This window comes from Jaculus jaculus, chromosome 16 (assembly GCF_020740685.1).
Source record: "Jaculus jaculus isolate mJacJac1 chromosome 16, mJacJac1.mat.Y.cur, whole genome shotgun sequence".
Lineage (NCBI taxonomy): Eukaryota > Metazoa > Chordata > Mammalia > Rodentia > Dipodidae > Jaculus > Jaculus jaculus.
This window is the reverse complement of record NC_059117.1, coordinates 46,443,790-46,460,830: the sequence shown is the minus strand read 5'-3', so window position 1 is coordinate 46,460,830 and position 17,041 is coordinate 46,443,790. Positions and strand designations below refer to the sequence as shown.

General features: G+C 43.0%; 1 protein-coding gene across 1 annotated transcript in view; it reads left to right on the top strand.

Moving 5' to 3' along the window:
* LOC101604526 (store-operated calcium entry regulator STIMATE) overlaps positions 1-17,041 on the top strand; it is a 73,728-nt gene that overhangs the window by 24,877 nt on the left and 31,810 nt on the right. The window contains exons 2-3 of the mRNA XM_012947598.2: positions 11,684-11,732; positions 14,047-14,142. Coding sequence (XP_012803052.1) covers positions 11,684-11,732; positions 14,047-14,142 — 145 coding nt within the window. The remainder of the gene's footprint in view (positions 1-11,683; positions 11,733-14,046; positions 14,143-17,041) is intronic.

Sequence of the window (17,041 nt, the reverse complement as noted above, 5' to 3'; positions counted from 1 at the left end):
CTCCAAGGTGAATACCATTTGATTGCCCTGTATCTTCCTCAGGTATTGGGTAACCTGGGACCCTTCACATACAGCTCATGCCCCACTTCTCAGACCTCTGACCTGCTGGAGAGTTTACTTCTGCAATGAGCTCCATGTATCAGGAGACACACACATAATGGAAAGAAGGCAAGGATTTTATCTGTTTCATCTTCTTTTGAATGGGGCCCATTACATAGCAATTCCTTCTATGAGAAAAGACAGAATGGATGAATGAATTTCCTCACTATTTCTTCTTACTTAAATTAAAAAAAAAATTGATTCTGGACTATCCCAGGGAAAGGAGATAGGCAAGGAAGAAGACAGGAAACACACTTCTTCTCTCTAAAACAATCTGAATCTTTTCTGAATTCTGCCAGAAGTATTCCTGTATATTTGACACACACACACACCCTGTTTCTTGTCTGAAAGCTCACATCTAAGTCACAACAGTTTTCCCTCCTATCTTAGTTTTTAAAAAAAAACATTGTTTAGGGCTAGGGAGATGGGTTAGTAGTTAAGGTGCTTGCCTGTGAAGCCTAAGGACCCAGGTTCATTTCTCCACATCCCACATAAGCCAGATGCACAAGGTGGCACATGTATCTGGAGTTTGTTTGCAGTGGCTAGAGGCCCTGGCGTGCCCATTCTCTCTCTCCTTCTCTCTGTCTCCAATAAATAAATAAATAAAAATAATTTTAAATACATTTATTTATTTAGAGAGAATGGGCACACCAGGGCCTATAGCCACTGCAAATAAACTCCAGACACATGTGCCACTTTGTGCATCTGGTTTACATGCATATTGGGGAATTGAATCTAGGTCCTCAGGCTTTGCAGGCAAGTGCCTTAACCGCTAAGCCATCTCTTTAGCTCAATAAATAATTTTAAAAAACCCAAAAACTTAGGGGGCAAGTGCCTGTGAAGCCTGAGGAACCATATTCAACTCTCCAGGTCCCATTTAAGCTAGATGCACAAGGTGATACAAGCACACAAGGTCACACATGCACACAAGGTGACACATGCACACAAGGTGGTGTATGCATCTGAAGTTCTATTGCAGTGGCTGGAGGTCCTGGTGCACCAATTCTCTCTCTCATACAGTAAAAACAATTATATGAGAGAGAGAAAATATAGCCACACTGGGTCCTCCTGCTGCTGCAAACAAACTCCAAATGTATGAACTGCTTTATGCGTCTGGCTTTACGTGATTACTGGGGAATTGAGCCCAGACTGTCAGGCTTTCCCGGCAAATGCCTTTAACCACTGAGCCATCTCTTTCTAGGTTTTGAAGTAAAAGCAATATGGATATATGAAGACGTGTTTAAGTCATTCAGAATGATACAAAATGTCTACTTACTGACATAACTCAGTGGTAAATCACTTGGATAGCATGCATAATGCTTCAGGTTCCATCACCAGCATGACAAAATAATAAAAAAAAATAAAATGTCTTAGTCCATAATCCCTTTCATTAGAGGTAGTCCTTTGTGTTTCTTTATAATACCTCAAAGAAACACAGGAGGAAGGGTTTATTTTGGTTCACTTTCAGAAATTTTAGTCCATGGTTGGCTGGCAACATTGTATTTACCTCATTTCAGTCAGAAGGAGGGGGAAGGCCAGGGCAAGATACAGACCCCAAGGATGCAACCCCAGTGACCTGCTTCTTCCAGCTAGGTCCTGCTTCCTAAAGTTTCTAGCACCTTTTATATAGTGCCACTACCTGGGGAGCAGAGCCTGTGGGGGATATTTCATATTCAAACTGAAACATTCTACCATGGCCCCTAAAGTTTAGTGTTCATCTCATAACGCAAAATGCATTTAGTCCATCTCTAGGAGTCCTTAGAGTCTTAACAATTCCAGCATTGCTCAGAAATTCAAGTCCAAAGTGTTCTCTAGGACTCAAGGCAGACTCTCAGCTATGTAAAATCAATGGCATAAAATAAACACTTTAATTGCAAAAGGGAGGAAAGGTGAGCATAAAAAGGAGTGATGAGACCAAAGCAATACTAAAACCCAGCAGGGCAAACATAACTTCAGTAAGTCCATGTCCACTGGCATCTAGGATACCCAGTGGTGAGATACAAGCTCCAAAGGGTTTGGGTAGCCCAGCTTCAATGGTCTTATCAGCTGTGGTCTACATAGCCTCTACTGGGTTGGCTCTGCTATGGCTTTCCTGGGCAAAGAACACCCACTTTGGGGCAGCCCACAGGAACTTCAACCCTACCACATGTTGCCTAGGCTTTCCTTTGAAATCTGGGTAGAAGCCTTCATGACCCCATAACGGTTACCAGTGTCCACTGTGGCTCAAGTAGTTCTCCCTTGTGAGTGAGTGGGTGGCTGAGCATGGTGAAATGAATCTTAAGAAAATAACTTCCTAGGTTAATTTCCTAGAGAATTAATTATGTGGCACTCTTCTCAAGGGAAAAATCTTCTATTATTATTTTATTTATTTTTTTGTTTTTTTTTTCGAGGTAGGCTCTCACTCTAGCCCAGGCTAACCTGGAATTCACTATGCAGTCTCAGGGTAGTCTCGAACTCATGGTGATCCTCCTACCTATGCCTCCCCAGTGCTAGGATTAAAGGCTATTATTTTAAATCTATGTGTGTATAGCCTGTATGTATGCAGGCACACACATGCTATGATGCATGTGTGGAGATCACAGGACAACCTTAGGTATTGGTCTTCACTTTCTACCTAATTTTTGAAGCAGGATCTCTTGTTCACTGTTGCATACACCAGGTTAGCTGGCCCAGAAATTCTCCTATCTCTGCATCCCTTCTCACTGCAGACATACTGGGATTATAGACCTCACTACCACATCTGGCTTTACATGAGTTCTGGGGATCTGAACTCAGGTCTTCATGTTTGTGCAGTAAGCACTTTACCCACTGAACCATCTCCCCATCAGGGAACATCTTTTAAATGACTCCACTTTTACATCCTGAAGGCTGGGAAGAATAGGATGTAGCCAATTTTTGAAGTGATCTGAAGGTATCTTTCTTATTGCCCCATATAAAGCAGTGGCTTGTGCACCTCCTTGTGGTACATGTGCAACATTGCATACTTGTGTCACTGTGTGTCTGGCAGTGTGGGACCTGGAGATTAGAACATGAGTTCTTAGGCTTCTCAAGCAAGTGCCTTAACCGCTGAGCCATCTCTTCGGCCCTCCAGTTACTTCTTAGTGGTACTTATCTCTATTTAATGGTACTAATCTGTACAGAAATTGTGCTTTCCTTAGCCTCAACTTTAAATGTGTTCCTTTTCTGGTAACATATAAGACCCTGTGTGTGTGTGTACGCTTTGCATGTGTTGGTTGCTGGGGATATGTGTATATATGGGATTGCCAGAGTCTAGCTTTACATAGGTGCTGTGTAATCCAACTGGGGCCAGCAGACTTTATCTGCAAGTGCCTTTATCCACTTAGCTATCTCCCTACCCCTGGAAGACCCTTGTTAATAGTCATTTATGCTTCTTTGTAGGGAAAAAAATATACATTATAGCCACTAAAAATGGATGTAAAGAAAATCACAGCAGGCTTATTATTATTATTATTATTATTTAATTTATTTATTTGAGAGCGACAGACACAGAGAGAAAGACAGATAGAGGGAGAGAGAGAGAATGGGCGCGCCAGGGCTTCCAGCCACTGCAAACGAACTCCAGACGCGTGCGCCCCCTTGTGCATCTGGCTAACGTGGGACCTGGGGAACCGAGCCTCGAACCGGGGTCCTTAGGCTTCACAGGCAAGCACTTAACTGCTAAGCCATCTCTCCAGCCCGGCTTATTATTTTTTAAAAAGATTATTTATAGCCAGGCATGGTGGCACACTCCTTTAATCCCTACACTGGGAAGGCAAAGGTAGGAGGATCGCCATGAGTTTAAGGCCACCCTGAGATGACTACATAGTGAATTGCAGGTCAGCCTGCGCTACAGTGAGACCCTACCTTGAAAAAAAAATTATTTAGAGAGAGAGCAGGGAGGAGAGAGAATGAGGACTCAGGGGCCTCTTGGCACTGCAAACAAACACCAGATGCAAGTACCACTTTGTGCATTTGGCTCTATGTGGGTAAAAGGGAATGGAACCTAGGCTTTCAGGCTTTGCAAGCCAGTGCCTTTATCTGGTAGACAGCTCTCCAGCTTGCCTTATTATTTTATAACTTACTGGGATATTCCCATATTAATGGAATTAATTAATACGGAAGTATTTCCATATTAATTCCATCTAAATGTGCCTTGTTTTTAGCAATGCTTAGTGGTAAGTTTTATGTATGTACCTAACCCTGTTGATACTCATTGACATTGATTTTTCTTCCAAGTTTTTGTTATGGTAGTATTGTAACATACCTTTGGTATATCTGTAGTAATACTAATAGGATATGTACCTTGTACTGCGTTGCAGTGTAAAAGGGCATGGAAATTTAATATTTTGCTAGACCTTACCAAGCTGAGCTTTAGAGGTATTAGTTCTTTTTTCTGAAGTATGTTATTCCCCAGGTTTTTTATTTAGAAACTTACTAAATCTACAGGAAGTTGTACATGGTGCATGCCTTTAATCCAAGACTTGGGAAGCAAGAGGTAGGAGGATGGCTGTGAGTCTAGGGCCAGCCTGGAACTACAGAGTAAGTTCTAGGTCATCCTTGGCTAGAGTGTGATCCTACCTCAAAAATAAATCATCTAAAAAAGAATGTAGAGTCTATGGAGCCTTTTCCCTCAACCCCTCAATATATGTGGCCCACTGGGGCCTTGCCAGCATGGAGTGTGCCACCTAGCTGCAGTGATGGAGTGGAGTGAGGTGCACCTCGCCTACTTGGAGTGCTTCTTCCACTGCCTGGGCTTCTTGATGCTGCAGCTAGGTGGTGGGTGCCTGTGCGCACTGTCTGGGTGCTGCAAGAGCTGCCCTTGCTGGTCTCTCCAGTGCGCCTGGGTGTCTGCTGCACACCTGGGTAGCCAGCCCAACTGCGTCCTCCAGGCCATGCAAAGGAAGTTGGTTTTCTTGATTCAAGGAGGAAAGCCCACCTCACTGCTTTTCTTTGTGCTGGCATTTGCATTCTGCTCCCACAACGGCTACCTACAAAGCAGTTATTGAGCCAGTTCCCCTTGTATGTCCAAGACTGAGTGATTCATCCCTGTTTCCTAACAGGTTTTGTCTTGTGGCTAGAGGGAATGGTGCTAAACATCCATTCAGACCATATCCTATGGAATCTCAGAAAGCCAGGGGAGACTGGATCCAAAGTACCCAGGGAAGGTCTCTTTGAATCTGCCATCAATTATTTCAGGGAGACCATGGAGTGGGGGGCTTTGCACTGGCCAGCTGGTCCCTCCAGTGTGGGGCATTTGCTTTGTTCACATTTTGCATTTTGATCACTAGAGCAAAGCAGTATCAACAGTGCTACCTCGAGAAGTTTGAAGATTACCCAAAATTCAGAAAAATTTTAAATATTTTTTAATTTTTATTTATTTGAGAGTGACAGGGAGAGAAAGAGGCAGAGAGAAAGAGAGAAAGAGGCAGAGAGAGAAAGAATGGGCATGCTGGGGCCTCCAGCCACTGTAAATGAACTCCAGACGCATGCGTCCCCTTGTGCATCTGGCTAACATGGGTCCTGGGGAATTTGAGCCTCGAACTGGGGTCTTTAGGCTTCACAGGCAAGTGCTGAAGCAGCCCTAAAATTCAGAAAATTTTTAATTCCTTTTCTGTATTAAGTATAGAAATGTCAGTGAAGTGATTTTCAGTAGAGTATTCTGTGACATTCCTCTGGACACATATAAAATCTTAACTCTCATTTCTTGCTATCTCATTCTTTTCAGGTTATGCTTTGGGGGTTTGTCCTAGTAAACTTGTAAGCTAATCCAACACTGGTCAAACAAGCAAGGAGTTGTGCTACACACCAGCTCAGGAATCTTGAGCTCTTGGCATTACGGGTAGTGACTTCTCTAGTTTCAAGTGTGCCTCTTTGGGTCACGTATGGGCAACATGTATGCAGGACAAGAGCCTGCATGTACACATCTTTAAAGGCCCCTCAGAACAACACATTTCACTTTCCCTTTTATAAGCCTAGAGTAATTCCTAGAGTTAGCAATGTTGGGCCTCCCCATGGAAGTGGGGCATAGTTGGTGCTCATGGCCACTCCTAAAAAGCCAGATGTTTTGTCCCCAACCAGAGGACTCTGGGCCTCAGGTGGGAGCACAAGGGTGCAGCCACTCAGCAAGGAGCCTGGACTTCACTGTCATCAGGGTTCTCCATGCTTCTGTTGTAGGTAGAACTAGTGTTTCTAAGGTGCTTTTTGAAAATTCTCTTTTGTGTTTTGTTTTTTTTTCAAGGTAGGGTCTCACTCTAGCCTAGGCTGACCTGGAACTCACTCTGTAATTCCAGGCTGGCCTTGAATTTATCATGACTCTCCATCTTCTGCCTTCTGTGTGTTGGGATTAAAGGCATGTGTCACCACACCCAGTTTAAAACAGTATTTATTTGCCAGTGCACTCAAGGATCAGTCATGGCACTTTTCTGCATTCCCAGCACTATGGAAGTTGAGGCAGGAAGATCACACCCTCAAGATTAATCTGGGCTGCCTAGTGAAATCCTATGTTAAAAAACAAAATAAGGGCTGGAGAAATGGCTTAGTGGTTAAGGCACTTGCCTGCAAAGCCAAAGGATCCAGGTTCAATTCCCCAAGACCCACATAAGTCAGATGCACAAGCTGGCACGTGCATCTGAAGTTCATTTGCAGAGGCTAAAGGCCCTGGCACACCTATTCTCTCTCTCTCTCAAATAAATAAATAAATAAAAATAAAATATTTAAAAAATAGCAATACACTAACAGTGAATTCAGTAATAAAATGTACTATTTATCTAAAATCAGATATTGAAGAGACCTGAATGACGTAGGAATATATGAAGTGAGGCCCCCCAGGCATACCTGAAGGCATGAACAGAGCCTGCTCACTATCCACCCCTCTGTGACCCTTCTCAGCCTGGGCTTTCTCCACGAAGTAGTTTTTAGCAAAAATCAGTGTCCTTGCAGAACTTTCTTGTCATTTGAACCTTTGCCCTTTTTCTGACCAAGTAATTATTTGAAAACCTAAAGCAGTAAGTCTCTACTCAAGTGGGGTCAGTGTTGATGGTTCTAGTTCCATGTATTCTAGAAGATTCCTGTGGCATAAATCACTTGTCTGAGATGCATGGATACTCACTGTGAATTTAACACCTATTGGTGTGTTTATTTCCCTTACTTTTCCTCCCTCCCTCCCTAGAATGGAGCCCAGGGCTTTGCAGTTGCTAAGCAAGTCCCCCACCACTGAGTCACACCCAGTCCTTTGTTGCCTTTCTTTTTTAAAAAACTAATTTTTCTTTATTTATTTGCAAGAGAGAGAGAGTGAAATAGGCGAGGGCGGGCCAGGGGAGAAGAAAAGAATGGATGTGCCAGGGCCTCCAGCCACTGTAAACAAGCTCCACATGTGTATGTCCCCTTGTGCATCTGACTTACATGGATCCTGGGGAATTGAACCTGGGTCCTTTGGCTGTGCAGACAAGCTCTTTAACCACTAGGAAATTTCTCCAGCCCTTGTTGCCTTTCGTTTTTTTATGTTTGGCTTTTTATTTATTTATTTATTTTTATTATTTTTTCTCAATTTACTAACATTTTCCATGATTATAAAAAATATCCCATGGTAATACACTCCCTCCCCCCACTTTCCCCTTTGAAATTCCATTCTCCATCATATCCCCTCCCCATCTCAATCAGTCTCTCTTTTATTTTGATGTCATGATCTTTTCCTCCTCTTATGATGGTCTTGTAGTGTCAGGCACTATGAGGTCAAGGATATCCAGGCCATTTTGTGTCTGGAGGGAGCACGTTGTAAGGAATCCTACCCTTCCTTTGGCTCTTACATTCTTTCTGCCACCTCTACTGCATTAGACCCTGAGCCTTGGAAGGTGTGATCGAGATGTTGCTCAGCACTCCAGTCACTTCTTTCCAGCACTGTGATACCTTCTGAGTCATCCCAAGGTCACTGCCATCTGAAAAGAGAAGATTCTCTACCAAAGTGAGAGTAGCATTAATATAAGGGTATAAATATTAAGAGAAGTGCTTAGTGGGCAGTTTACTAAGCATAGTATATACATTTATCCAGACATCAGCAGATGTTACAATGCTAGGGCTTATGACTACCCCTGTTATAAGCTTTCAGTGTCAGAGATATATTCCCTCCCATGGAGCAAGCCTCCAGTCCAATTGGAGGGCAGTTGGTTTCCACCATGACAGATGTGCCGCTATTGCACCTGTTGGCTCATTTGGGCTGGCTAGCCAGTTATAAGGCTTGCAGTGTCCACTGTTGAGTATTCTCACTGGTGGTATTTCTTTTTCTTTTTTTCTTTTTGGTTTTTCAAGGTAGGGTCTCATGCTGGTCCAGGCTGACCTGGAATTAACTATGTAGTCTCAGGGTGGCCTTGAACTCTCACCGATCCTCCTACCTCTGCCTCCCAAGTGCTGGGATTAAAGGTGTATGCCACCATGCCTGGTTTGGGGACATTTCTTTCTCCCATTGAACTACATGTAGAATGGCTTTTTCTAGCTTTCTGACAGCTGGTCTACATGGAGGAGGTTATCAGCTCAGTTCCAGCAGGATTTCTCAGTGGCCTTGCAGCCCAAGTATGTGGAGTCTTCAGCAGTACCTTGTTGCCTTTCTTAAAAGAACAATGTGTGCAAACATCTCCACTGGCCCTGAGTTTGGTTCCTGCTCCTCCAGGCTTGGACAGTGCTAAGCCATGATCAACATAAGAATGAACCTGTTCTGTCTGACATTGTAGTCAAATTCATATCCTAAAAACTACTTAATTATAGGAGTTATAATGATTAAGGAAATTAATAGTTTAATGTCCAAAAAAAATGTAATAAATTAATTGTGTTTCTACATGAATCAGTTTGCTCTGTGACTACTGTGACAACATCACACACTAGCTGTTTGAAATGAGAGGCATTTTTTCTCTCAGTTCTAAAGGGTGGAAGTCTGAGATGGAAGGGCTAGTCAGCAGGCATTGCTTCTTCTAAGGCCTTTCTCCTTGGCTTATGGGTGGCTGCTTTCTTACCATACCCTCACATGGTTTTTTCTTGGTACATTCATATGTCTGTGTCCTAATATCCTGTTAATAAGGACAGTAGTCATATTGGTTAGGGCATACCCACATGACCTCATTTTACTTTAGTTATCTCTTCAAAGACTTTGTCTCCAAATACAGTCACTATTGGGGATCAAGACTGCAGGACATGGGGGGGGGGCGGAGAGATGGCTCAAAATATTTGCTTGCAAAACTTAATGACTTGGTTCAATCCCCCAGCACCCATGTAAAGCCAGATGCACAAAGTGGCATGTGCATCTGGAGTTCATTTGAAGCAATTAGAAGCTCTGGTGTGCACATTCATATTCCCTCCCCTCCTCTCCTTCCCTCCCTTTGGAAATAAATAATTTAAAAAAAATTTTTTTTTTATTTGAGAGCGACAGACACAGAGAGAAAGACAGATAGAGGAAGAGAGAGAGAGAGAATGGGCGCGCCAGAGCTTCCAGCCTCTGCAAACGAACTCCAGACGCGTGCGCCCCCTTGCGCATCTGGCTAACCTGGGACCTGGGGAACTGAGCCTCGAACTGGGGTCCTTAGGCTTCACAGGCAAGCGCTTAACCGCTAAGCCATCTCTCCAGCCCTGGAAATAAATAATTTTAAGAAGAGACTTCAGGGTATGAATGGTAGAGCTATACAATTCAGCCCATAGTACTATATGAATTTCTTTTAATACATATATGTCATAATATAATTATGATCGATTTATTATATAATTACTTGTAATTATGGTTATATCATGTATGATATAATCTGTTTACCAAATATAATCACATATATGTATACATAATATTTCCCCCTAAACCATTTGAAAGGATCTTGCAGATACTCTGATACTTCAATGAGTATCTTGTAGGAATAGGAGCATTCTTCTTGCAATATGTCTGATACCCTTTACTTTATGGTAATGGGGACAGAAGAACTGATGAGCATAAAGTGGTTCTGGCCCTGGTTGGAAGTTTTCCCTTCCAGATCCCCTAATCCCTCAGTGAGATGGGGCCTATTTTTGGGTAGGAACCTTCTGTTGAGAGCCATTCAGGCCAACAGAAACTGTTGTCCACAACTCTAGATTCTTTGGCATTACTGAAGTTTTGTGTCTGTGATGTGTCAAGGACATGACAGACCTCCTTACAGTTCCACTGGCTTTTAAGTCTCTATATCAACATGTCTCTAAACACCAGACTTGTTATTTGACTCTTTGTACAGTCAGTCCTTGCTATGCCAAAAGTGGACTGGCTTTATAAAGGTACTCAGAGAGCTGGTTTGTTGATACTGTTTTCACCTGCTACCAGTAAAAATGAGACATCTTCCGTGGCTTGAGTCAGTGTTGTTTCTCTCTTGCTACTTTTGTGTGGGTAAACATCACACAGCCAGTGTTTGTTTTAGTAGGTGGAATTATGTGGGACATGTAGCATTGAAAATTTATTTCTTCTGCTTTAGACAGTGTTTTTAGACAACTCAGTACTCTGCGTAGGTGCCAACCTGGTGAGTCTTTGCCAGACAAGGTTGAGCAGGTTGTTGCTAAGTGTGTTCCTTATTCCTGCTTAGTCCTACTTAGAGGACTGCTACCCAGGGGTGTTAGCACACCCAGCATTCTTCCTTAGTCCCTCAATTCCCAGAAGTCTATCATCTGCACAATTCACAGAACTGTTTTTCTAAATCAATTCCAGCACATCTTTGAATTTGCTTAGAATCTTCCCTGGCTGCTCCTTTCCCCTAGGGTTCTTTCCAGACCCCCTGGCCCAGTATTTGGGCCCTCCCTTGTATGGTCTCTGTCCAGTGTGTCAGCTTCTTACTTGCATCTAGCTTCTTTCCTTCCTGGCCCATTCAGCAAGTTCCTCCCCAGCCTTCAGGATCTGATTTGACTGTCTGCAATTAGGAAAATCCATCCTACCTACTTCCTTTTTGCAGGAAGGCAGGGCTGGTCATACTCCAGCCTCAGACTTGCCCCTTCTCTAGGTATGATTACATACCTGTCCCCCTTTTTGCTGGTCAGATAACCTTACATTTGTATCCTCAGTGTCTAGTTTGCGGTAGGTGCTCAGTAAACCTCTGTGTAGGTGGGTATATTTGTACTCAGAGAACATATTCTAAATCTAGAAGCATCTATATTCTTTTTTGTTTCCAGTAATTGAGCATTGCCACAAAGAAGAAAATACAGCTTTGCATGTATCATGAGGAAGTTACTAGTTCTGAAGAGACAATGTTAATCATTAGCAGTACAGTCCCTCTGTGACCTTCACCTAGCATATTGTTCCTTGTAATGTATTAAAAGAGAAGGTATTTGCTGGGTGTGGTGGCTCACACCTTTAATTCCAGCACTTGGGAGGCAGAGGTAGGATTGCCATGAGTTCAAGGCCTCCCTGGGACTCTATATGGTGAATTTCAGGTCAGCCTGGACTAGAGCAAGACCCTACCTCAAAATAACAAGAGAGGGAGAGGGAGAAGGTATTTAACTTAGCAGTGTGAAGTGAGTAGACTGATAACCCCACTTGTGTATGTACTTTGCTTTGTCATTGGTTTGGGAAACTACTGATGTCTGTCTGTTTTTCCAGTCAAACGCTTCAGAGAACCAAAGCATGAAAGACGACCATGGAGGATATGGTATGTACTAAAGTGTTTAACTCATCCCTGAAATGCTTTTTACTGTGTTGAGGTTTTGGTTGGGGGAGTTGGAGAAAAGCTGGGTGGAATATGAGAAATTATATATAACATTACATTACATATAACATGGAGTGTGTGGAAACCCTCAGTTAAATTAGGCATTAGGAAGAATGCTATGTTATAGGAAAGCACTTTTGTTTTACCACATATATATATATTTTTTTATTGAGGTAGGGTCTCACTCTAGCTCAGGCTAATCTGGAATTCACTATGTAGTCTCAGGATGGCCTGAAACTCACAGCGATTCTCCTACCTCTCCTTCCGAGTGCTGGGATTAAAGGCATGCACCACCACACCCAGCCTTTTTTTGTGTTTGTGTGTTTTGTTTTTGTTTTTGTTTTTTTTGAGGTACGATCCCACTGTACTCCAAACTGACCTGAAATTCACTATGTAATCTCAGGGTGGCCTTGAACTCATGGTGATCCTCCTACCTCTGCCTCTCAAGTGCTGGGATTAAAAGTGTGTTCACCATGCCCAGCACAAAAAGCTTTTTTTTTTTTTTTTTTTTAACAATCATGTTGCTTTTAGTTCTTGAAAACAGAAAATAGTACAAATGCAGTAGTCTTTGCCAGGGCCTCTTCACCTATGTCCATCTATTGTTAGATTATGCTTAAATTCTTGAATTTTATGCTCTGTGATTAGTCAGATACACCATGTAAATAGCTTCTATTTAGAACTAGTCTTTTTGGTCCTTGAATAAAGGAAAACTATCCTAATGCTTCTAAAACCAAATGTGTGAGGTTCTCCCCCCCCCCCACCCATACCAACCTACTTTCCAATCCAGACACCAGTTCTAGGTATCCTGTAATTCAATTCAGTTGTGATGGTAACTACCTAGAGTCAGCAGAGTCCCCACAGACTTGGTTCTACAAACTGCCTTCTTCACTTGATAAGTTAACGTCAGGGATTCCTACAACCTCCTCTCAAGTGTGGTTCACAAAGCTCAGGGAGACATTATGTACATGTACTGGTTTATCATAAAGGATACAGATGAATGGCTGGATGAAGTGGCATATAGAGTAAAAGATCTGGAAAGTTACTGAGCACAGAAGTTTCTGAACCTGTGAATTTGGGGTGTATCATTCTCCTGAGTATGGATTTTTTTTTTTTTTTTTTTGCCATTTCCAAAATGCTTCAAACTCTGCAGTTGAAGGGCCACACAGGCATACTTGATTGTTAACTTAGTCTCCAGCCACTTTCCTCTCCCTAGAAGATGGAGGGGCTTAGATTAACCATGGCTTAGGCATTTGGTGACCTTCCCCATATGTACTCAAGCTTCTCAAGAGCCACAGTCACCCCTTTAGAACAAAGGATGCTGGGCTAGAGAGATGGTTTCACAGTTAAATTTGACTCTCCAGATCCCACATAAGCCAGATGCACAAAGGTGAGGCAAGCACAAGGTCACACATGCCCACTAGGTGGCGCAAGTTTCTGGAGTTTTATTTCAGTGGTTGAGGCCCTGGTGTGCCAATTCTCTCTCTAAAATAAAAAAATTAAAGAAAAAGATGCTCATGCCACCTAGGACATTGTAAAGGATAAGGAGCTCTGTGAGGGGAAGTAGAATCAAAAACCAAATCTAAGGACAAAGGTATTCCTAGTACCCTTGGCACTCAAGAAATTACATAGGAATTGGAAGTTCTAGGTCAGGGACAGAGACCAAGTATGTACTCCTTCCAATATTATATAGATACAGAAATATCAAACATATTCATTTTACATAGAGTAGCCTTACAGTAGCATTTTCTCATTCATAGTATGGTGGTAAAGCTTCATAAATAGTTTCCAAAGACAAGGCTTGGAAGGAGATAGTAGTAGGATAATAGTTTTTGTAGCCTTTGTGGGCTGTCCTAGGCTTGTTCCTGTGCTAACAAGACTGCTGTTTTCTCTTCCGAAGAAACCCATAATCATTGTAATAAATTGTTACATATGTACCTGCTTCTTCTTAAAGGCATTATTGCTAAAGTGTTGTGAATTCTTACTCATATTCCTACCCTTCCACCCCCCACCAATGATGCTCCCAAATCTAAGTATTTAGCCTTAACCTCAAGAGTGGTGGGGGACTTAGGTCTGAGTCCCTCTGTGTCTTATGCACATTGCTCATCAATGCCTCCTCTTTGCCACTGAGTTTTAAAGGATGGTTTCAAGCCTTGATCACAGGATTGGTCTGGATGATCTCTGTGGTCTGTTCATTTTTCCCAAAGTGATCTTATCTTCCTGTCAGATTGATAACACATGCTGGTTCTATTTTATGCAGGTTTTTAGACACTTCCAAACAAGCCATAGGGATGCTGTTTATCCACTTCGCAAATGTATACCTAGCAGATCTTACTGAAGAGGACCCTTGTTCACTGTAAGTGTCCCCTACTCACATCTGCCCTTGAGTGAAAATGTGGGCTGGGTTGGCCTTCTCCTGCCTTTTCCTCCATGTTCCTCTGGAGTGCTTCCTATGCATACCTTCATGAGCTTTTGGTTAGCTCTCAGGTTTGATAGTTACTGACATTGCATTGACTTTTTGCTGTTAATCAGTCCAACTTCAGTGCTTCACTTTTCTAGTGCCCTTGTGTCTTCCAGGTTCCCTTCATTTTCCAGCAAGGCAGATGACACTATAAAAGTGGCTCTGTACCAGTACAGACCACACAAGGTCTTCTCTGTTGTATTAGCCACTCATGGGCAGTTGTTGACTGTCACTGACCTTTTTGACATAAAGACATTGGTTTGTTTGCTTTGTCAGTGTAGAGTGCGTTCCACACAACACTTAAGTCAATGTGTGTAAAACCTTAACTAGATCCTAAAATTTCAAGGAGTAGTCCCTCTCTTAACAGATTATCCCAGCCTCATCTCTTGCCTCTCTTTGCATGCAGCTCTGCCCTGTATATACTTTGATTATCCTTACTTCCAGTTGAAGGGACAAAGAGTTCACACAGAACAGAAGTGATGGAGCTGGACTTAAACCAGTTTGATTTGCTCCAGAGCCCCTTGGTCTTGATTTCCCAGGGAATAGGAAGTATTTGGCAAATACATAAATGAACTTAAGGCTGGCTATATCCATTTTCCTTGTTATTTTTCAGGCTGGGTCTCTGATGTGAGAACTCAAGTGTGAATAGCACTCCATACCAGTTAGATATAAGTGTCTGAAAGCTGTAGTGTTCTTCCAGAGTAGAAATTGTCCTGGAAGCTGGGAATGTTCTGTCTATGGTCTAAGAGTGACCCATTGTATGTAACTTTAAAGAGGAAGTGTAGGCAGGAGAAAGCTGCCCCCTTCCATTCCCTCTCCATGCTGATTTTCTGGGTTGTGAGGACCAAGCACAGCATGCTTCCCTCTTATTAGAATGCTGTGCATATCACACAGCTTGGGCTGGATCAGAGGATTGCAAGTCTGCATGAAGTGTATTAGGACTTAGCATCATTAATGCTCCCTGAAGCTAGGTCTTAAGGTGTTTTGTAGCCTACATATAGAGATTTTAGAACCATATGGTGTTACAGAGGGTTAGTGCCTGACCCTACTTTGTCTGCCCTGGAGATAAAGGGCCTATGGCCAGTAATGCTCAATTGGATTTGGGTACAAGGCCCCGGAGGGTTAAGCAGGTGGGTAAGGAACGGGCCTTTTTTACTGTCAGACAAGTAGAAACAGACCTTATAGGTAGTCATCATGAGCATGCCTTCTGGCCTTTCTTTCTCCTATCCTCTGGCCTTTTATCAGAGTAATAAAAAGCTCTCTCTTTGAAATAGAAAAGTCAGGGCAGGGGCTGGAGAGATAGCTCTGTGGTTTAAGGCTCTTGTCTGCAAAGCTTAGCGATCCAGATTCAATTTTTCATTACCTACATACAGCGGATACACAGCAGTGCATAAATCTGGAGTTTGTTTGCAGCAGCTGGAAGCCTTGGCATGTCCATTCCCCCCCTCCCCCAAAGCTTGCAAAGAAAAGATTTTTTTTAAGTCAGGACAAGCTCGGCATGGTAGTGCATGCCTTTAATACCAGCACTTGGGAGGCAAAGGTAAGAGAATCACCATGAATTTGAGGCCACCCTGAGACTACATAGTAAATTCCAGGTTAGTCTGGGCTAGAGTGAAACCCTACTTTGAAAAACCAAAATAAAAACTCAGGACGTGACTTTCAGTTAAGATAGTGATATAGGAACCACGCCAATGCAGCCTAGGGGAGAACCCCCCCCCCAAAAAAAAAACCCCAGCAAAATATATTCTACGAAAAAGTGAGGTGTATAAGAAATTACCACTGGCAGCAGAGAAGTAGGAAAGATCCAGAGCATCTAGAGCCCACTTAGGCAGGGAGAAGCGGCTCCAGCAACAGGTCAATGGGTCCACCACTGCATGGCTTGGCTTGAGCCTCAGGAAAAGCTAGGAGAGGGGATTTTCTACTCACACCAGAGCTCCTCGCAAACTCAAGAAACATAAAGGGAGAACTGCAGTGACCAATGGAAGAACAGATCTTGAGGTAGAGAATCACATGGACCAGCAGGAGAACTAGAGCCACCATCCACAGCCTCCCCTCCCCCACTGCCAGCACAAGCACCAGTAAGCACCAGAGACCAGGGGAAGGGAGCTCACAGGACCTAGCACCAGCGACCAGAGCAGTGATCCTGTGACCCAGCCAGCCACTTGAACCCACAGTGCAACACAGAGGGACCCAAGCAGGAGTGAAGCATAACTGAGACCAAAATCATAGCAAAAGGTAACTGGGATTATACCAGTACCTGCCAAATAAGCCTGGTATAAAGGCTTGAATTGGAAGTGCTAATTGCACCTTCCATATCAGGATAAATTATATGTTAAATCAGATGGATGGCCAGATTTGCCATTCTTTTTTTGGGGGGGTGTTGAGGTAGGGTCTCGCTCTAGCTCAGGCTGACATGGGCCTCACTATGTCATCTCAGGGTGGCCTCAAACTCATGGCAATCCTCCTAACTCTGCCTCCCAAGTGCTGAGATTAAAGGGGTGTGCTACCACGCCCAGAAAATTTGCCATTCTTATATAAGCTATATTTTGGGCTTGTCATTTGTTGGTTCCTGATTTATAGTGGCATTGTTTCGTCTTCTGTTAGGGAAGTGTCTCACTGGTCACAAGCTGGCTTGGAACCCTCAACAGACCAGAAATTTTAACCTCATAGTTGACAGGATTAAGGGTGTGGGGCAAAACACATCCTAAGGGACTGTGATTTTGTTAGAGGATCTGATTGTCATAATACCTACTCTTGCATAAATACTCTGTGCTACTTTTCATTGCAAGTGTAC